General features: G+C 43.5%; 1 protein-coding gene across 2 annotated transcripts in view; it reads left to right on the top strand.

The window, feature by feature from the left end:
* LOC118943935 (butyrophilin subfamily 2 member A1-like) overlaps positions 1–22,663 on the top strand; it is a 35,052-nt gene that overhangs the window by 8,970 nt on the left and 3,419 nt on the right. For both annotated transcript variants that reach the window (XM_036960989.1, XM_036960990.1), the window contains exons 5-11: positions 521–634; positions 1,254–1,274; positions 1,858–1,878; positions 8,948–8,968; positions 9,661–9,681; positions 19,526–19,546; positions 20,381–20,407. In XM_036960989.1, coding sequence (XP_036816884.1) covers positions 521–634; positions 1,254–1,274; positions 1,858–1,878; positions 8,948–8,968; positions 9,661–9,681; positions 19,526–19,546; positions 20,381–20,407 — 246 coding nt within the window. The remainder of the gene's footprint in view (positions 1–520; positions 635–1,253; positions 1,275–1,857; positions 1,879–8,947; positions 8,969–9,660; positions 9,682–19,525; positions 19,547–20,380; positions 20,408–22,663) is intronic.

Genomic DNA, 22,663 nt, shown 5'->3' with positions numbered 1-22,663 from the left:
AGTACCAAACCCTGTTGTTGATGTGTAATGATGTGTGGTAGTATTAGTACCAAACCCTGTTGTTGATGTGTGGTAGTATTAGTACCAAACCCTGTTGTTGATGTCTGGTAGTATTAGTACCAAACCCTGTTGTTGATGTGTAATGATGTGTGGTAGTATTAGTGCCAAACCCTGTTGTTGATGTGTGGTAGTATTAGTACCAAACCCTGTTGTTGATGTGTGGTAGTATTAACACCAAACCCTGTTGTTGATGTGTGGTAGTATTAGTACCAAACCCTGTTGTTGATGTGTGTTAGTATTAGTACCAAACCCTGTTGTTGATGTGTGGTAGTATTAACACCAAACCCTGTTGTTGATGTGTGGTAGTATTAGTACCAAACCCTGTTGTTGATGTGTGGTAGTATTAACACCAAACCCTGTTGTTGATGTGTGGTAGTATTAACACCAAACCCTGTTGTTGATGTGTGGTAGTATTAGTACCAAACCCTGTTGTTGATGTGTAATGATGTTTGTGTTTTAGGTGAGTTATTTGATCCAACCCCATGGAGAATGGCCTTCATTGTGTTATGCTGTCTGGGAGCCATCATTGGGATTGGGTTATCTCTGGCTATCTACTGCATATGTTATAAGAAAGGTAATGGAGAAATTATATGAACGTTTAATTGTTGGAATGAAATGTCTGCAATGTTTTTTTCAACCTCACCACATCACTGTGGTTGTATTATACGGATACAGGATAATATACTAAACCTGCAGGTGATTAACATGTTGACACTGATGACTGATTTTAACCTGCAGGTGATTTACATGTTAACACTGACGACTGATTTTAACCTGCATGTGTGATAATAGTTCAACTTAAACTGCAGTGGGAAAAGTAGAAGTTTTATTGTCCTTAATTCTGATTCACCGGGATCACTGATGGACCAGTCACATTAATGTTGATGTTCTAGAACAGGATGTGTTGAGACTGTAGAGGACCACTAGACTAGAGAGAGGTCATCTCTGATAAACCTGGATCACTGGTGGACCAGTCACATTTAATGAATGAAATTACGAAGTGGTGGTAGGGTAGAATATCTTCATTGAAGAAGTTGTCTCACAGAGGTACTCTGGAACTCAATTAGATGGTGGAACTCAATTAGAATTTGCGACGTTTGAGAAGTGATATGAGTCCCAGAGACAGACTACATCTTCTAATGTTCATGTTAATGATGTTCTCACTGTCTTCCATCTACTCTACATATTTACAGATGACCTCACTGAGCAGCGAGGTAAGTGGTGTCTTCATATATTGGTATGGCAGGGTAGCCTAGTCGTTAGAGTGTTGGACTAGGAACTGGAAGGTTGCAAGTTCAAATCCCCAAGGTACAAATCTGCCATTCTGCCCCTGAACAGGCAGTTAACTCACTGTTCCTAGGCCGTTATTGAAAATAAGATTTTTTTCTTAACTGACTTGTAAAATAAAAAATAAAAATTACTTGGCAAGAATTATTTGAATCATTTAAAGTCTTTTTTTGGTTGCTGAGCACATTTATGTTCCTTCTGATGTTGGAACAGTGGTATGAGACAAGGGTCGGGATTCAATTCAAGGCACGTTATTACGCAGCACACTATAACAGACTTTTACAGGTATTTTACACATGAATCGACATGTACAGTGTTTACTATGAATGTGATCTCTGTGAATGCCGGTGGAAAATGCCTTTAAAAGTGCATTGTCAGATGTGAAGTGCCCTGCGATATACTGCACATTGGATTGAATCCTAACCAAGAAGTCCCAGAGAGAGACTACATATTCTAAAGTTCATGTTAATGATGTTCTCTCTGTCTTCCATCTACTCTACATATTTACAGATGACCTCAAGAAGGATAATAGTAAGTAGTGTCTTCAGATCATCACTTTGATAATATTATTAGAACCACAAAAGTTTTTTTTATTTTTTTATTTCCCGACTTCAAGTACGACAACATTTTAAGAAGGTTATTTTGAGCTCATTGAACATGTTCCTTCTGATGTTGGAATAGTGATATGAGACAAGGAGTCCCAGAGAGAGAGACTACATCTTCTAGTGTTCATGTTAATCTGTCTGGGTATTTGGACAGCGGAACCCCTCGCCAACAGCCAATGAAATTGCAGGGCGCCAAATACAAATCAACAGAAATCTCATAAATCAAATTTCTCAAACATACAAGTATTAGGCACCATTTTAAAGATACAATTCTCGTTAATCCAGTCACTGTGTCTGATTTAAAAAATGCTTTACAGCGAAAGCTCCACAAACGATTATGTTAGGTCACCAACAGAAATACACAGCCATTTTTCCAGCCAAAGAGAGGAGTCACAAAAAGCACAAAAAGAGAGAAAATTAATCACTAACCTTTGATGATCTTCATCAGGTGACACTCATTTATTATTTTTTATTTTTTTATTTCAACTTTATTTAACCAGGTAGGCTAGTTGAGAACAAGTTCTCATTTGCAACTGCGACCTGGCCAAGATAAAGCATAGCAGTGTGAACAGACAACACATGGAGTAAACAATAAACAAGTCAATAACAGAGTAGAAAAAAAAGAGTCTATATACATTGTGTGCGAAAGGCATGAGGAGGTAGGCGAATAATTACAATTTTGCAGATTAACACTGGAGTGATAAATGAGGTAGGTAAATTGGGTGGGCTATTTACCGATAGACTATGTACAGCTGCAGCGATCGGTTAGCTGCTCAGATAGCAGATGTTTGAAGTTGGTGAGGGAGATAAAAGTCTCCAACTTCAGCGATTTTTGCAATTCGTTCCAGTCACCGGCAGCAGAGAACTGGAAAGAAAGGCGGTCAAATGAGGTGTTGGCTTTAGGGATGATCAGTGAGATACACCTGCTGGAGCGCGTGCTACGGGTGGGTGTTGCCATCGTGACCAGTGAACTGAAATAAGGCGGAGCTTTACCTAGCATGGACTTGTAGATGACCTGGAGCCAGTGGGTCTGGCGACGAATATGTAGCGAGGGCCAGCTGACTAGATCATACAGGTCGCAGTGGTGGGTGGTATAAGGTGCTTTAGTAACAAAACGGATGGCACTGGGATAAACTGCATCTAGTTTGCTAAGTAGAGTATTGGAAGCTATTTTGTAGATGACATCGCCGAAGTCGCGGATCGGTAGGATAGTCAGTTTTACTAGGGTAAGTTTGGAGGCGTGAGTGAAGGAGGTTTTGTTGCGGAATAGAAAGCCGACTCTAGATTTGATTTTAGATTGGAGATGTTTGATATGAGTCTGGAAGGACAGTTTACAGTCTAGCCAGACACCTAGGTACTTATAGTCCACATATTCTAGGTCGGAACCATCCAGGGTGGTGATGCTAGTCGGGCGTGCGGGTGCAGGCAGTGAACGGTTGAAAAGCATGCATTTGGTTTTACTAGCGTTTAAGAGCAGTTGGAGGCCACGGAAGGAGTGTTGTATGGCATTGAAGCTCGTTTGGAGGTTAGATTGAACCCCGCGAGAATTGAACCCCGTGGCACCCCCATAGAGACTGCCAGAGGACCGGACAACATGCCCTCCGATTTGTCACACTGAACTCTGTCTGCAAAGTAGTTGGTGAACCAGGCAAGGCAGTCATTAGAAAAACAGAGGCTACTGAGTCTGCCGATAACAATATGGTGATTGACAGAGTCAAAAGCCTTGGCCAGGTCGATGAAGACGGCTGCACAGTACTGTCTTTTATCGATGGCGGTTATGATATCGTTTAGTTCCTTGAGCGTGGCTGAGGTGCACCCGTGACCGGCTCGGAAACCAGATTGCACAGCGGAGAAGGTACGGTGGGATTCGAGATGGTCAGTGACCTGTTTGTTGACTTGGCTTTCGAAGACCTTAGATAGGCAGAGCAGGATGGATATACTGTAGGTCTGTAACAGTTTGGGTCCAGGGTGTCTCCCCCTTTGAAGAGGGGGATGACTGCGGCAGCTTTCCAATCATTGGGGATCTCAGACGATATGAAAGAGAGGTTGAACAGGCTGGTAATAGGGGTTGCGACAATGGCGGCGGATAGTTTCAGAAATAGAGGGTCCAGATTGTGATTTGTACAGGTCCAGGATTTGCAGCTCTTTCAGAACATCTGCTATCTGGATTTGGGTAAAGGAGAAATGCTTGTTGAAGTTTTCGATAATCATGGATTTATCGGTGGTGACCGTGTTACCTAGCCTCAGTGCAGTGGGCAGCTGGGAGGAGGTGCTCTTGTTCTCCATGGACTTTACAGTGTCCCAGAACTTTTTGGAGTTAGAGCTACAGGATGCAAATTTCTGCCTGAAGAAGCTGGCCTTTGCTTTCCTGACTGACTGCGTGTATTGGTTCCTGACTTCCCTGAACAGTTGCATATCGCGGGGACTACAGGACTGCAATAGCAGTCTGGTCTGGAGTGAATCAAGGGCTGTATCTGTTCTTAGTTCTGCATTTTTTGAACGGAGCATGCTCATCAAAAATGGTGAGGAAGTTATTTTTAAAGAATGACCAGGCATCCTCAACTGACGGGATGAGGTCAATAGAAAGGCCTGCTCGCAGAAGTGTTTTAGGGAGCGTTTGACAGTGATGAGGGGTGGTCGTTTGACTGCGGACCCGTAGCGGATACAGACAATGAGGCAGTGATCGCTGAGATCCAGGTTGAAGACAGCAGAGGTGTATTTGGAGGGCCAGTTGGTCAGGATGACGTCTATGAGGGTGCCCTTGTTTACAGATTTAGGGTTGTACCTGGTGGGTTCCTTGATGATTTGTGTGAGATTGAGGGTATCTAGCTTAGATTGTAGGACTGCCGGAGTGTTAAGCATATCCCAGTTTAGGTCACCTAACAGAACAAACTCTGAAGGTAGATGGGGGGCGATCAATTCACAAATGGTGTCCAGGGCACAGCTGGGAGCTGTGGGGGGTCGGTAAGCAGGCGGCAACAGTGAGAGACTTATTTCTGGAGAGAGTAATTTTTAAAATTAGTAGTTCGAACTGTTTGGGTATGGACCTGGAAAGTATGACATTACTTTGCAGGCTGTCTCTGCAGTAGACTGCAACTCCTCCCCCTTTGGCAGTTCTATCTTGACGGAAAATGTTATAGTCGGGTATCGAAATCTCAGAATTTTTGGTGGCCTTCCTAAGCCAGAATTCAGACATGGCAAGGACATCAGGGTTAGCAGAGTGTGCTAAAGCAGTGAGTAAAACAAACTTAGGGAGGAGGCTTCTGATGTTGACATGCATGAAACCATGGCTTTTTCGATCACAAACGTCAACAAATGAGGGTGCCTGGGGACATGCAGGGCCTGGGTTTACCTCCACATCACCCGCGGAACAGAGGAAGAGTAGTATGAGGGTGCCGCTAAAGGCTATCAAAACTGGTCGCATAGAGCGTTGGGGACAAAGAATAAAAGGAGCAAATTTCTGGGCATGGTAGAATATATTCAGGGCATAATGCGCAGACAGGGTTATGGTGGGGTGCGGGTACAGCGGAGGAAAGCCCAGGCACTGGGTGATGATAAGAGAGGTTGTATCTCTGGACATGCTGGTTGTAATGGGTGAGGTCACCGCATGTGTGGGAGGTGGGACAAAGGAGGTATCAGAGAGTGGAACTAGGGGCTCCATTGTACTCTAAAACAATGATAACTAACCTGAACAACAGTATACAAGGCATATTGACATTTGAGAGAGACATGCAGCGAGGCATACAGTAATCGCAGGTGTTGATTGGGAGAGCTAGCAAAACAGCAGCAGGTAAAATGGCGTTGACTAGGCAGAGAGGGTCGGATTAACTACACACAGAGCCTGAGTTCGCGGCTGGGGCCAACAGATAAAAACATAAAAAAACAGAATGGAGTACCGTGATTAATGGACAGTCCAGCAGGCATCAGCTATATAGCCAAGTGATCACAGTGTCCAGGGGGCAGCAGTAGATGGGACAGGGAAGACGCCACTACGCTAGCGACACAGCGTTTAAAGTTAGTTGCCCGTGGGTGGTAGGGGGGGTTGGCAGGGAGATGTGCCTGCTAGCAGGGAGATGTGCCTGGCTCACGGCTAACTGGTGCTAGCTTCGTAGCAGTGGCGTTAGCCAAGGTCCAGAGTTTACAGCAAGGATCCGGTGGAGTATTGGGCTCTAGCTGTGTATGAGTGTGGTTCGGGTGAACAGCTGAGTAGGCCGGGAAGTGGGCCTCAGGGATAGCTTCGGTACTGGGTGCAAGCTAGCTGTGAAGATCAGAAGTAGGGGTCCAGGGATTACGGCAGGAATCTGGCATTGTTGTGGAGAGACAGTTCGATACTGGTAGACTGGCGAGTATTATCCAGGCTAAAAAAACTGTCTGGCTGTGCAGAAGGTAAAAGCCTCTAGCAGTGGCTAACAATGACTAAATAGCTTGTAGTTAGCTGGTTAGCTTCTGGAGGTTCTTGAATGTGTTCTAAAATTAAAAATAATAGCGATTCCGTATCACATTGGGTGAGGCAGGTTACCGGAAGGTATAATCGAATTAAAAATCTAAAAGAGATTGAAAATAAATATGGGTCCCGTGAGTGGTTGGGCTGGCTGGGGACACGGCGATTCAGACAGTTAGCAGACCGGGGCTAAACAAGTTAAAAGTTAGTAGACCGGGGCAGGCTAGCAGTTAGCAGGCTGAATTAGCAAGCAAGCAGATAGCAAGGGCTAGAAAGTTAGCCTTTGGGGGACGTCGCGATGGGGTTAAGTCTGTTTATGCCTCTTCATGCGGTGACATCGATAGACCGGTCGTGGAATTAGTAGGGTTCCAAATAGCTCTAGGTAGCTAAGCAGGCCTAGCTGGTTAGCATAATGGGCCTTCAGCGGGCGTCGCGCCTGAGTCCTCAGGCAGATTATGTCGGTATTCGAGTCGTAGGGGATCTGCGGGGTTCCATGCCCCGTACCGGCTATAGAAGGGGTCCGGATATTGTAGCCCAGGTGTATGCTTCGGTGGTAGCACAGGAGCTCTGGCCGGGCTAGCTTCAAGCTAAGTGGATGGAAAAGCTAGCCAGGAGTAGTCATCCGGGGTTGCGGTTAGCTAGTTGTGAAGATCCAGATAAAAAGTCTGTTTGCGGTGGGAATCCGGGGATAAAAATAATAGGTCAGTTATGCTCTGGTTAGAGTCGCGTTGTTCGAACTGGCGAGAGCTTTCCGAGCTATAGGTTAGCTGATGAACACTAGCAATGGTTTACTGACTGATAGCTGGTAGTTAGCTGGCTAGCTTCAGTTGAGGGGTTCCAGATCCGAAGTAATTATAAATACTTTAAAAAAAAGCAGATCCACGCTACATTGGGTGAGGCGGGTTGCAGGAGAGTATTTAGATGTTGAGGTTTAGCAAAATATTTAGAAAGATATGCAAAGAAAAATATGTAAAAACGATATATACAAGGGACAGGACAAGACGTCTGACTGCTACGCCATCTTGGATACTCACAGGACTTCATGTTACACAATACATGTATGTTTTGTCCTATAAAGTGCATTTTTATATCCAGAAATCTCATTTTACATTGGCGTGTTATGTTCAGTAGTTCCAAAACATGTGGTGATTTTTGCAGAGAGCCATCAATTTACAGAAATACTCATTATAAATGTTGATGAAAATACAAGTGTTATGCATGGAACTTTAGATCCACTTCTCCTTAATGCAACCTCTGTGTCAGATTTTAATTTTTTTTTACGGAAAAAGCATACCATGCGATAATCTGAGTACGGAGATCAGAGCCCAAACCAGCCAAAATAAATATCCACCATGTTGCGTAGTCAACATTAGTCAGAAATAGCATTAGAAATATTCACTTACCTTTGATGATCTTCATCAGAATGCACTCTCAGGAATCCCAGTTTGACAATACATTTTTGATTTGTTCGATAAAGTTCATCAATTCTGTCCATATACATCCTTTTGTTAGAGCGTTTGGTAAACAAATCAAAAAGCGCGTGCAACTTCTAGCGGAAAGGTCGGACGAAAATTCCAAAAAGTTAGATTACTGGTCGTAGAAACATATCAAACATTGTATAGAATCAATCTTTACGATGTTTTTATCATAATTGTTCAATAATGTTCCAACCGGAGAATTCCATTGTCTGTAGAAAAGCCATGGAATGAGAGCTAACTCTCTCGTGACTGAGCGTCATGAGCCTGTGGTACTCTGCCAGACCCATGAATCAAAGAGCTCCCATTCCCCCCTCCTTTATAGTAGAAGCCTAAAACAAGTTTCTAAAGACGGTTGACATCTAGTGGAAGCCTTAGGAAGTGCAAATTGACCCATAGACACTGTTTTCGATAGGCCAAGTGTTGAAAAACTACAAACCTCAGATTTCCCACTTCCTGGTTGGATTTTCTCAGGTTTTCGCCTGCCAAATGAGTTCTGTTATACTCACTGTAGAAAAGGCACATGGAGTTGGTGGAATAATCCTTTAATTCATTGCCACTTACTCAGCTGGGCCAGGGGCACTTTAATTAGGTCAGGTGGAATTGTCCGGCAGATCTATAAAACTCCATAAAAGGAGGAAATTGCCATCGCCTGATCTCGCTGCTTTCTCTTCCTTAACTCCGTCTGATCCAGAAGTTCTGTGCATCCATGAATCCACCACAGACTACTCTAAATATACCACTTTATGGTTAAAGGAATTTCTGCCTCAGTCTCATCCATTCCTCTGTCACCTGAAACGTGACCACCTGTTCACCTTCACTGTCAGTCATCCTACCTGTCCAGCTACCCACACAGATTCCACTAATCTTTCACTCACAGACATCATTCAAACAGTTTTAGAAACTTTATAGTGTTTTCTATCCAAATCTACTAATGATATGCATATATTAGATTCTGGGACTGAGTAGGAGGCAGTTTACTCTGGGCACGCTATTCATCCAAAGTGAAAATGCTGCAACCTATCCCAAAGAAGTTAATGATGTTCTCACTGTCTTCCATCTACTCTACATGTTTACAGATGACATCACTAGGAAGCTAGGTAAGTAGTATCTTCAGATCATCACTTTACCTGAATTATGTCAACCATTTGACGTTTTACATTTTTAAACTGTAATCCAGGTCATTTGGTTCTGCTATTAGATGAAGCACATGGACATTCACATGAATCTGTTGTATAAATAAACAAAATATCTGACATTGTATTCCCATTTGAACTTTTCTGTGTTTTAAATTAGTTGAAAGTGCAGTGATGGACATGATGGTGACAACAAAACCAAATATCAAACACTGTTTTTCCACTGTCATTTGGTTGTGCTGGATGGTTGAAAACTTTGTTATAACACACTGGAAATTCACTTAACTTTTGGCAGGCTTTATGAGTGGGTGAATATACTGTAGGTTGTTATCTCGTTGATCAACATCTCAACCAAATATTACCCAAATATCCACGTTGATATTACGTAGTTTGCCCAGTGGGTAGTTTCTGATGGACCAGGATCTCTGATTGACCAGTCACATTTATTTAATGACATTAAGAAGTGGTGGCAGGGTAGAATATCTTCATTGGAGAAGTTGTCTCACATTGGAGTTATTTAGGTGCGTGGAACTCAATTGGGATTTGTGACGTTAGAGAAGTGATTTGAGACTAGGAGTCCCGGAGAGAGACTATATCTTCTAGTGTCCATGTTAATGATGTTCTCACTGTCTTCCACCTACTCTGCATGTTTACAGATGACCACAATGGGAAGCTAGGTAAGTAGTGTCTTCAGATCATCACTTTGAAAGAATTATGTGAACCATTTTATAAAGGCTCTTCGTAATCCAATTCAAAACTTACGTTGAAACTCCAGGTATGTGATGCTGCCGTCATACACACTTTCAAAGTAAGCACAAAAGATGGAATACAAATCTCGAATAGTGTAAAAACAAACAGAAATGTATTTGCCAGACAAAGGCTCCACGTATACAAAACACAGGTCATTTCACAGGTTACAGAGTCTTTCCATGATCAAAGCAAACATGAGAATTTAAATAGAAAACAAAATTATATATAGCAGAATATTTTATCTTCATGTAATAAATAAATAAAAAGTTCTAGCTGACCTATAATGTATGGTAACTCTATACCTGAGACCTAGCTGACCCGTAATGTATGGTAACTCCATACCTGAGTCTTAGCTGACCCATAATGTATGGTAACTCCATACTTGAGTCTTAGCTGACCAATAATGTATGATAACTCAATACCTGAGTCCTAGCTGACCCATAATGTATGGTAACTCCATACCTGAGTCCTAGCTGACCCATAATGTATGGTTACTCTATACCTGAGACCTAGCTGACCCATAATGTATGGTTACTCTATACCTGAGACCTAGCTGACCCATAATGTATGGTTACTCTATACCTGAGACCTAGCTGACTCCTAATGTATGGTTACTCTATACCTGAGACCTAGCTGACCCATAATGTATGGTTACTCTATACCTGAGACCTAGCTGACCCATAATGTATGGTTACTCTATACCTGAGACCTAGCTGACTCCTAATGTATGGTTACTCTATACCTGAGACCTAGCTGACCCATAATGTATGGTTACTCTATACCTGAGACCTAGCTGACCCATAATGTATGGTTACTCTATACCTTAGACCTAGCTGACCCATAATGTATGGTTACTCTATACCTGAGACCTAGCTGACCCATAATGCCAAACCCTAAATAAGGAAAGGCGAACATGGGAAAAGGGCTGTGTCCAGGTGAGGCTCCATCTTGCTTTCAAATACCCATGATAACCATAGTAGGAAACCAGAAACATGATTTCATCAACCAAACTCCTTGTTCTTGTGGGATCAAAACAATTACAACTTCAAAACATAGAGGAAACCTAATGTGGGCCTCCAGCAGCAGACACAGCTTGGTGGTCTGGGTTCTCACTTGTCTAACCAGCACTCTGGAGTCGGGGTGGTTTGTGTGACTTGCCCCATGAGCCACGAGTTTAGTATTTGCTATTTAGTCGCTGCCAAGTCAACGGCTTCTCTTCCTGGGTTCCAAACTCAAAACAAAACACAACAATATAATACATACTATACATAACATTACAAAATACAAAATATATACAAACGTCTTCACAGTCCCCGTTGTGCCGCAAGGTGCTCTTTAATCTGTTTTTTTTCATCTGTTTTTAGTGTTTACTTGAGTTAACTGGGGTGGCAGACAGTTCCATGTAGTCCAGTGGAGGCTGCTGAGTGGACGATGGCTCATAATAATGACTGGAACGGAGCAAATGGAATGTCAACAAACAACTGGAAACCATGTGTTGGATGTATTTGATACCATTTCACTTATTCTGCTCCAGCTTTTACCATGAGCCTGTTCTCCCCAAATAAGGTGCCACAAACTTCCTGTGATGTAGTCATGGCTTTATTTAATACTCTGCATTTCCCAGCCTCTGTTCTGGCCCTGGGGACCGTGAAGAGACCTCTGCTACATGTCTTGAGTGGTACCGATGGGTGTCCTAACTATGTCAACTGCTTGAACAGAGAGTTTGGAACCTTTAACCCATCAACACTTCGTACAGAGACAAGAGTCATTCCGATGAGAACCATATCTCCAGGGACGAAGTTTCTTCTCTTGTTAATTTTTGTTGCTCCTGCAACTCAGGAAGATACTCTTTGGTCCACCTCTTCCAGAACAAGTCTGACATACGCTGAGAGTACAAACCATTAGGAACACTTTCCTAATATTGAGTTGCACCCCATTTTGCCTCAATTCGTTAGGGCATGGACTCTACAAGGTGTCAAAAGCTTTCCCAAAGGATGCTGGTCCATGTTGACTCCAATGCTTCCCACAGATGTGTCAAGTTGGCTGGATATCCTTTGGTGGATACACAAGGAAAACTGTTGAGAAACCAACACTTGACTCATCTGACATCAATCTATAGACCTGTACCCCTTTCTTTTCTTTCCAAAACAATTGAGCGTGCTATCTCTGATCAACTCTCTCGTTATCGCTCTCAGAACAATCTTCTTGACCCTAACCAGTCCGGCTTCAAGACGGGTCACTCAACCGAGACTGCTCTTTGTGTCACGGAGGCTCTCCGTATGGCCAAAGCAGACTCACTCATCTGTTCTCATCCTCCTAGATCTATCCACTACCTTCGACACTGGAAACCATCAGTAGAGAGGATCTGGGTCTGCACCACGTTTTCTCACTACTGGTGTCCCCCATGGCTCTGTTCTCGTTCCTCTCCTCTTCTCTCTATACACCAAGTCACTTGGCTCCATCATATCCTCACACCTCTCCATCAAAATTTACAACTCCACAGTGTTGTCCTCCCAGAGTGCAAAGAACCTTGGCGTGAACCTGGACAAACCCTGTCATTCTCTGAAAACATCAAAGCAGTGTCTCACTACTGCACATTCATGGTCGACATCCATATGACTATACCTCAAATAGGAAGTGGCACAGGTCCTAATCCAGGCACTTGTCATCTCCCGTCTTGACTACTAGAAATCTCTGATGGCTGGTCTCTTTGCTTGTGCCATGAAACCCCTGCAATTGATCCAGAATGCTACAGCCCGCCTGGTTTTCAACCTTCCCAAGTTCTCCCATGTCAACCCGAATTATTCGTCTACTACAAGATCATGGTGCTTGCCTACGTAGCAGCAAGAGGAACTGCCCCTCCCTACCTTCAGGCTATGCTCAAACCCTACACCCCAACCCGAGCACTCTGTTCTGCCACCTCTGGTCTCTTGGCCCTCCCACCCCTCCGGGAGGGCAGCTCCCGCTCAGTCCAGTCCAAGCTCTTCTCTGTCCTGGTACCCCAATGGTGGAACCAGTTTCCCCCTGAAGCTAGGACAGCCGAGTCCCTGCCCATCTTCCAAAAGTACATGAAAACCTTTCGATCACCTACCAGTGAATGCTCTTTTCAGATCAGTGCAAATCAGAGTGTGTGCATATATTATTTGTTAGTTAGTAAGTTATTAGCCTAGTTAACTGTACAGGTCGTAAACAGAGCCCACCGTAGATATAACGCCTCTTCTGGCAAGTGGTCTGTCCTGAATGGATATTTGTAAATTTATTGAGTCTGATTCAATGCACCATTGTACTTTCTACTGGTTGCATGTTCTGATCCCAGTCCAGATCCGTTATCTCCTTTGCTTTCTCCTCTTCAGGAATAGAGGCAACAACTTGACTGTTGCTGATCCATTTGTTCAGTCTAAAGCCTCATTTAGAACACAGTGATGTGCGGTCCTGAGTAAGTGTCAAGGCTTCTTCCTCACTTGCTGCTGATTTTAGACAGGCATCCACATAGAAGAGCACCTCCAATCCTCCAGCTCCTTTTCCAGATCCAGAGAAATCTCAGGTCTGTGTCCTGCTCTGGAACTCTCACCTGGTGGAACATGACTTCAACATCTGTCATGAAGGCAACAGGCTCTTGGTGGAATCTGGACAAAACACCAATGATATGGTTTGTCATGTCTGGACCCTGTAGAAGCTCAGCATTCAGTGATGTCTCTTGTTAGGTGGCTCCACAGTCTAATACCACCCTCAGATTGTGCTTCTTGGGATGACATACTCTGTGGTGAGGAATATACCAAACTATCTTGCTGCTGTCGTTCTGTAAGTCTATTGGCTCCATCACTGCAAAGCCTTTGTCCAGGATGTCTGCCATGAAGTTGGTATAGTCCTTACAGGACCAGGGATTCTTACTGAGTTTCCATTTCAAGTTGAGAGCACGCTGTACTGCCACACAGCAGTTGTTGGGAAATTCAGCATCCTCACTCCTCAGTGGGAGGCAAATAATATAGTGACCACCACCAGCTTGGCTGACAGATACACTCTCTATGAAGAGATGATCTTCTCTTGATATTTCAAGCTGCTCCTCATGGTGGTGCTCTGGGAAATCATGCTTGACCTGTTGCTGCAGCACCTCTTCCAGCTCTGCCACACAGATTCTGTGTGACATTACGTGAGACCGCCCATAGGTGGAGACATTCCCCTTTTTTAGAAGCCCATTCACAATCCAGACCAGAGTGGTTTTCACAGCGTATGGGCCTCATCTTCTTGGCTGTTTATGACCATCCATGGCTCAATGGCCTGAGGTATGTTTGTCAACAATACAACTTCAGAATCAATCTGCTTGAGATGCACCTTTTCCAAATATGGCCATATGTTCACATCTGTCTGGTTAGGAATCGGTGGAGGCTGGTGGGAGGAGCTATAGGAGGACGGGCTCATTGTAATGCCTGGAATGTAATAAATGGAACGGTATCAAACATCAATCCTATTAAATCCAATTTGATTGGTCCCATACACATATTTAGCAGATGTTATTGCTTGTGGAAACCACATGGACAACTTCATGTTTGACTCCATTCCATTGATTTCACTCCAGCCATTACAATGAGCCCATCCTCCTATAGCTCCTCCCACCAGCCGCCGCTGGTAGGAATGTTCTCCTTAGTTACAGGGATTTCTTTCTGTGTGAAAAGGATTTCAACAAAACTGCTGTCATCAAGGCTACTTATCTCCAAGCCAGAGACAACAAAGGTACTCATGACTTCCTGGTTGTTGATAGTGTTTTGTTTTTTTAACATTTTTAATTATTATTATTATTCAAATCCAATCAAATGCAGACCACCATAGTCCCTGTGTCCAACAACACCAAGGTAACCTGCCTAAATGACTATCACTGCTTAGCATTCACATCAATATCCTTGAAATGCTTTGAAAGGCTGATCATGGCTCACGTCAACACCATCATTCAAGACACCCTGGACCCACCCCAATTCGCATACCACCCCAACAGAACCCCAGATGACACAATCTCTATTGCACTCCACAGTCTGCCCTTTCCCACCTGGACAAAATAAACACCTACGTGAGAATTCTGTTCATTGACAACAGCTCAGATTACAACACCACCAAGCTCATCACTAAGCTAAGGTCCCTGGGACTGAACATCTCCCCCTGCAACTGGATCCTGGACTTCCTGACGGGTCGCCCCCAGGTGGTTAGGGTAGACAACAGCACATCCGCCATGCTGGCCCTCAACACAGGGGCCCCTCAGGGGTGCGTGCTTAGTCCTCTTGGGTACTCCCTGTTCACTCATGACTGCATGGACACTCAGAACTCCAATACGGTGGTAGGCCTGATCACCAAAGACAATGAGACAGCCTTGGGGAGGAGGTCAGAGACCCGGCAGTGTGGTGACAGGACAACAACCTCTACCTCGACTTCAGTAAGACAAATGAGTTGAGCTCAAATTTGAGTTGCCCCATGGTGAATTTCTCCAAAAGGTACAACCTATCTTTGCTGTTCTCGGTCCGGTCTTCGATAGCATGTTCAAAGCCATGTACAAAGAACCTGTCGTCTAGTGGGTCACCCTTAAACACTGGTACAAATAACCTGTAGTGTAGTGGGTCACCCAGTCGTACACTAAGAGGTGGTAATGAAGACAACCTTTGCTGCCTTACCAGCCTTTCAGTGATAGCATTTTGGTGTAGCAGAATGTTGACAATACTGTCCGTGTTGTCAGCTCCACCCTGATCTGGGTTGAAAGGCCTTCCTCCCCTAGTTGGAAGTTACAGCTGCCTACCTTTTGGTCTTACAACAGTGTGTTAGTTGACCTATGATGAACAGTTGTATATGGTGATAGTACTTATTTACAACATAGTACTTGGACCCTGGCCCTGTGCAGTATAAACAGAGCTGTATGTGGTGGTAGTTATAACATAGTATATTGACCCTGGCCCTGTGCAGTATGAACAGAGCTGTATGTGGTGGTAGTTATAACATAGTACTTGGACCCTGGCCCTGTGCAGTATAAACAGAGCTGTATGTGGTGGTAGTTATAACATAGTACTTGGGCCCTGTGCAGTATGAACAGAGCTGTATGTGGTGGTAGTTATAACATAGTATATTGACCCTGGCCCTGTGCAGTATAAACAGAGCTGTATGTGGTGGTAGTTATAACATAGTACTTGGGCCCTGTGCAGTATGAACAGAGCTGTATGTGGTGGTAGTTATAACATAGTATATTGACCCTGGCCCTGTGCAGTATAAGCAGAGCTGTATGTGGTGGTAGTTATAACATAGTACTTGGGCCCTGTGCAGTATGAACAGAGCTGTATGTGGTGGTAGTTATAACATAGTATATTGACCCTGGCTCTGTGCAGTATAAACAGAGCTGTATGTGGTGGTAGTTATAACATAGTACTTGGACCCTGGCCATGTGCAGTATAAACAGAGCTGTATGTGGTGGTAGTTATAACATAGTATATTGACCCTGGCCCTGTGCAGTATGAACAGAGCTGTATGTGGTGGTAGTTATAACATAGTATATTGACCCTGGCCCTGTGCAGTATGAACAGAGCTGTATGTGGTGGTAGTTATAACATAGTATATTGACCCTGGCCCTGTGCAGTATAAACAGAGCTGTATGTGGTGGTAGTTATAACATAGTACTTGGACCCTGGCCCTGTGCAGTATAAACAGAGCTGTATGTGGTGGTAGTTATAACATAGTATATTGACCCTGGCCCTGTGCAGTATAAACAGAGCTGTATGTGGTGGTAGTTATAACATAGTACTTGGACCCTGGCCCTGTGCAGTATAAACAGAGCTGTATGTGGTGGTAGTTATAACATAGTATATTGACCCTGGCCCTGTGCGGTATAAACAGAGCTGTATGTGGGGGTAGTTATAACATAGTATATTGACCCTGGCCCTGTGCAGTATGAACAGAGCTGTATGTGGTGGTAGTTATAACATAGTATATTGACCCTGGCCCTGTGCAGTATAAACAGAGCTGTATGTGGTGGTAGTTATAACATAGTACTTTGACCCTGGCCCTGTGCAGTATAAACAGAGCTGTATGTGGTGGTAGTTATAACATAGTACTTTGACCCTGGCCCTGTGCAGTATAAACAGAGCTGTATGTGGTGGTAGTTATAACATAGTATATTGACCCTGGCCCTGTGCAGTATAAACAGAGCTGTATGTGGTGGTAGTTATAACATAGTACTTGGACCCTGGCCCTGTGCAGTATGAACAGAGCTGTATGTGGTGGTAGTTATAACATACTACACAGTATATTGACCCTGGCCCTGTGCAGTATGAACAGACGTGGTGAACAATGGGGATCCCAGGTCAGCCAAGATGCGTGACTGTGTGATATGGAGACCTGTGACAACCTGAGTGGTGGTGGTCACCATTTTACTTTGAGTAACCTTCCCCATGGTATCTTCAGGCCTTCCCATTACATTCAGGTATCGTTCATTAAATCATCTGCTTTGTTTCCCCATTTCTTGAGTGGCTTCCTACTCATGGAATACATGCGGCTTAGCACTGTTAGCTAATATTTCAGCTTCAAGCTCCAAACCTTTATTTTGTGCCTTGAGTTGAGCCTCCTGTTTCTCCAATGCATGTTTACTTTTCAATGCTTCAGATTTAACCAGTGAGGCTTCCCTTTCAGCCTTCAAATAGAGCCTGATAGAAGATGTGGTGGATTGTCCTGAGTGCCTGCTGTGTTGTGATCTATTTACATGTTTTGATGAGACATTGGAGATACTGTCCCTTGTCTGGTCCTCCTCATCAGTTTTGATGAGACATTGGATATACTGTCCCTTGGCTGGACCTCCTCATCAGTTTTGATAAGACATTGGAGATACTGTCCCTTGTCTGGTCCTCCTCATCAGTTTTGATGAGACATTGGAGATACTGTCCCTTGTCTGGACATCCTCATCAGTTTTTTTTGCTGCTGTGCTTTACTGTGCTTCTAACGTCCATATTGGTTGCCAAACAATTCCGTGTTGCTGCGTTTGGGCAATACCATTCAACCTGATACTTTTTTGCCTTCTCAGCAGAATACAAAGCCTTTATGGACTCATTGAGATCATGCAACAACTTAACCAACTTTGAGAAATCTTTGTGTCATCAAAGATTTCAACATTTCCATCATCCCCCATAAGTTGTGTGATCCCATTTCTCTTTTAGTAAGTGCACCCAACTTAGCACTTCTAGATCCTTTATACTTTTGCAATGTTTCAATTGGATCCATTGTAAGGGCAGATAAGAGCACTGAACATCAAATCCCATTCAATTCCATTGATTTGCAACCGTCAGCACGGTGTGAACACATTTTAGCACTGCATAGGTTAAAATGAGCCAAAAATGAAGTCATCACAACTCAGACACAGCAGCCAATCAGCAAAGCGTCCTCTTTTTGCCGCTCCACAATGAGTTCTTGTCTCAGCGCGCAAATCCAACAACAAAAGACACACACGATTCCAAGCTACACGAGCGATCGATTCCAAGCTTACAAGTTCCACAAATTCATTCAACACATAGAGCAGAGACAAAACGGAAGAACAACCACAATTCTCTCCTCTTTATTCACAGTGAATAGCGCAAATCAAACTGTCACAGAGCTTCAATAGCATCAGTCACTTCTAACACTGTCACAGGGGACATCCATTTACAGTTGAGGAGCGCCACTAGTTCTACCTCCGGTCAGATGAAATGTTCGCCTCTTTACCTCCGGTCTGATGAGTGATCACGTTCATAAACCTTTCGTCAGCGTTCCATTCAGCGAGGTCTTTTGTCAAATTTAAAGGCAATTAGTAATCCAGTCATGTGATTTCGCCATTCCAAAGTAACCACAAAACAGGGAATCCAACACTCCTATAGCATAACAACAGAAATGCATTTGCCAGACAAAGGATCCACGTTTCCAAAACACAGATTTCATAGGCTAGAAAACAAAAGAGTATATAGTAGGTTTCTTAGTTCATGTAATAGTGATTAAAAAACTGTATTGTAACGCCTTACCTGAGTCCTAGCTAACCCATAATGCCAATGTTCTCAATTTGAATTATACGCACAAGTTGGAATTTAGTCACTTACTGGTTCCAAAAATAAATTTTGAAAAGGTTCTTCAAAGCTCCCCTTAAGTCTACAAAGGTTAAAAAAATGAATTGCTGGGCCTCCCGAGTGGCACAAGGCAGTGATAGCTTTGCCACTAAAGATTCTGGGTTTGAGTCCAGGCTCTGTCGCAGACGGCCGCGACCGGGAGACCAATGGGGAGGCGCACAATTGGCTCAGCATCATCTGGGTTAGGTGAGGGTTTGGCCGGCAGGGATGTCCTTGTCCCATCGTGTACCAGCAACTCCTGTGGCGGGCCGGGCGCATTGCACGCTGACACCGTCGCTAGCTCTACGGTGGTTCCGCTGGCTTCCGGGTTAAGTGGGCATTGTGTCAAGAAGCAGTGCGGCTTGGTTGGGTTGTGGTTCAGAAGAAACGGAAGAAACTACCTCGACCTTTGCCTCTCCCGAGTCCGTACGGGAGTTGCAGCGATGAGACAGGACTGTTGGGGAGAAAAAGGGGTAAAATACACAAAATAAAATACGACCTGATGGCAGAGTATAGGTTCTTAAATTAATCTTAAGTTTATTTTTTTTAACCTTATTATCCTAAAAGATCATACCTTTTATTTTTAGAGTGTAGACTAGAGAGTTAGCCAACACATGTTGATTCCCCCTTGGACACCATTGATGTGTCTAATTGACTATATGTATGTGTTTATCTGTAGAAATCCTGACTTCTCAGCTGGGTAAGTATTAAGGCTTTGTTACCTACTGTATATGATGGCTTATAAATGTTAGCTTTGTCAATGGAGTTGAGTGGTGATGAGTGGCTGTGGACTGTACCTCCGACTATCAGTCGATACTTGTAAAAATGTAAATTCTTAAACTCTTACCGTGAACCTGTTTGTCCTGTGTAATTGTGTGACTTTCTTTGTTTGCTGAAATCTGTAGTTTATTAAAGTAGCATTTTAGGGGACCTCTGCCAAAGGAGTTGTTGTGTGAAGGAGCAGCCCATCATTGCACGGCTGATTTAAAAAAAAAAACATTTGGCAGTGAACACCTAGACTAAAATGTTTAACGAAAAACGATGGATTTCCAGTCCAACTGACAACTCTATAACAATCAGGACAAGGATAAGCACAGCTACACAGTAATACAGTTAAATAATGGATATGTATAAGAGCATTAAGTTGTCGTGCCTGATTGAAGTCAATGTTTTACTCCATTGCAATTATAACCGTTTTTATCCAAAACTACAGATTTCAGCAAACAAAAAAGGCACACAGTTACACAGGACACACATAGGTACAAAGAAAGCATTAAAGAATGAGCATTTACAAGTATGGACAAGTATGAACTAGTGAGTGACTGGATGTAGTGACGGTACACTCTTCTGGGTGCATCTCTCTAGAAGTCATTATGGAAGATGTCCTTATTACAGGGTTCTAAACTATAGCTTCAGTATATGCAGTCTTCCAGTACATCAATAATACATTGACAATGTCTAAACGTTTGTGTACAGTGATGAAAAACCTGTATATCTCAATGATTAATATTGGTTAAATATAATGTCTCCACAGATTTTGTGAACACAAACTGGAGTCCAGGTAAAGGAAGAACTGATTTCTAATATTTTGAATGTACTTTTTCTTGGAATCTTGTTTGCAGTTATAGTATGTTAGATAATTAATGTAAATCAAATCAAATCAAATTTTATTTGTCACATACACATGGTTAGCAGATGTTAATGCGAGTGTAGCGAAATGCTTGTGCTTCTTGTTCCGATAATGCAGTAATAACAAGTAATCTAACTAACAATTCCAAAACTACTGTCTTGTACACAGTGTAAGGGGATAAAGAATATGTACATAAGGATATATGAATGAGTGATGGTACAGAGCAGCATAGGCAAGATGCAGTAGATGGGATCGAGTACAGTATGTACATGAGGTGAGTATGTAAACAAAGTGGCATAGTTAAAGTGGCTAGTGATACATGTATTACATAAGAATACAGTCGATGATATAGAGTACAGTATATACGTATGCATATGAGATGAATAATGTAGGGTAAGTAACATTATATAAGGTAGCATTGTTTAAAGTGGCTAGTGATATATTTACATCATTTCCCATCAATTCCCATTATTAAAGTGGCTGGAGTTGAGTCAGTGTCAGTGTGTTGGCAGCAGCCACTCAATGTTAGTGGTGGCTGTTTAACAGTCTGATGGCCTTGAGATAGAAGCTGTTTTTCAGTCTCTCGGTCCCAGCTTTGATGCACCTGTACTGACCTCGTCTTCTGGATGGTAGCGGGGTGAACAGGCAGTGGCTCGGGTGGTTGATGTCCTTGATGATCTTTATGGCCTTCCTGTGACATCGGGTGGTGTAGGTGTCCTGGAGGGCAGGTAGTTTGCCCCCGGTGATGCGTTGTGCAGACCTCACTACCCTCTGGAGAGCCTTACGGTTGAGGGGGGAGCAGTTGCCGTACCAGGCGGTGATACAGCCCGACAGGATGCTCTCGATTGTGCATCTGTAGAAGTTTGTGAGTGCTTTTGGTGACAAGCCGAATTTCTTCAGCCTCCTGAGGTTGAAGAGGCGCTGCTGTTCCTTCTTCACAATGCTGTCTGTGTGAGTGGACCAATTCAGTTTGTCTGTGATGTGTATGCCGAGGAACTTAAAACTTGCTACCCTCTCCACTACTGTTCCATCGATGTGGATAGGGGGGTGTTCCCTCTGCTGTTTCCTGAAGTCCACAATCATCTCCTTAGTTTTGTTGACGTTGAGTGTGAGGTTATTTTCCTGACACCACACTCCGAGGGCCCTCACCTCCTCCCTGTAGGCCGTCTCGTCGTTGTTGGTAATCAAGCCTACCACTATTGTGTCGTCCGCAAACTTGATGATTGAGTTGGAGGCGTGCGTGGCCACGCAGTCGTGGGTGAACAGGGAGTACAGGAGAGGGCTCAGAACGCACCCTTGTGGGGCCCCAGTGTTGAGGATCAGCAGGGAGGAGATGTTGTTGCCTACCCTCACCACCTGGGGGCGGCCCGTCAGGAAGTCCAGTCCAGTGTTTTATTACATTGTGTCAGTGTTTGGCACTAAATTTGACTGAAGTTACCATCAATCTCACCACTGGCATAACACAGTTTCTCTGGACACCCGCAAGGTCGGAGTTCGCCCCCCCTGAAATAAAAATTGAAGTATAGACTACCGATCACTGACTATCATGCTGTAATCGCGACATGTCTATGCGGCTGCATGCCTATCGAATCGATGATGGGCTTTCTGTGGTACCAAGGCTTAGCTTTGGCTAATGGATAAATGTTCATTGGTAGACAGGCCTATTTGGTCAGTGGTAATAATGTAATTACTTGTTCAGTAATTCAAGTTGTAATTTCAATCATTGCAGATTGTAAAATAAATGTAAAATAAATGCCTTGACAGTCTTTCCTGATACATTGATAATTCATCTCTTTCCGTAACGTGTCGAGGACGGCGATTAATAAAAGCAGTTGAGCTGACAGCTGTTTTGCACTGTTTCTCTATGGTTTTAGTCATTCTAACCTTTAAACAGTGTACATTCCTCCTATAGACAAGGGGAGAAGGGTGATGTTAAGGGCTCGATTTTCTCGCTCTGAGCATGTGCAATGTGTCTGCCTCTGCATTAAACGTTTGACTTCCACAAAACTACTTCTTTACTTATTTTAGGTTTAAGGAAGTGTGTAGGTCGCATTTGTTATATATTTAGATCCTCCTGCTCGAAACAAATTCAGACTGATTTGCCATGTCTGTGCCTTGAATTGAAGTCGTGCTGAATTGGGGTGGCAGCGTAACCTAGTGGTTAGAGCGTTGGACTAGTAACCAAAA

Source organism: Oncorhynchus mykiss, chromosome 23 (assembly GCF_013265735.2).
Source record: "Oncorhynchus mykiss isolate Arlee chromosome 23, USDA_OmykA_1.1, whole genome shotgun sequence".
NCBI lineage: Eukaryota > Metazoa > Chordata > Actinopteri > Salmoniformes > Salmonidae > Oncorhynchus > Oncorhynchus mykiss.
This window is presented reverse-complemented; position numbering and strand designations above follow the sequence as displayed.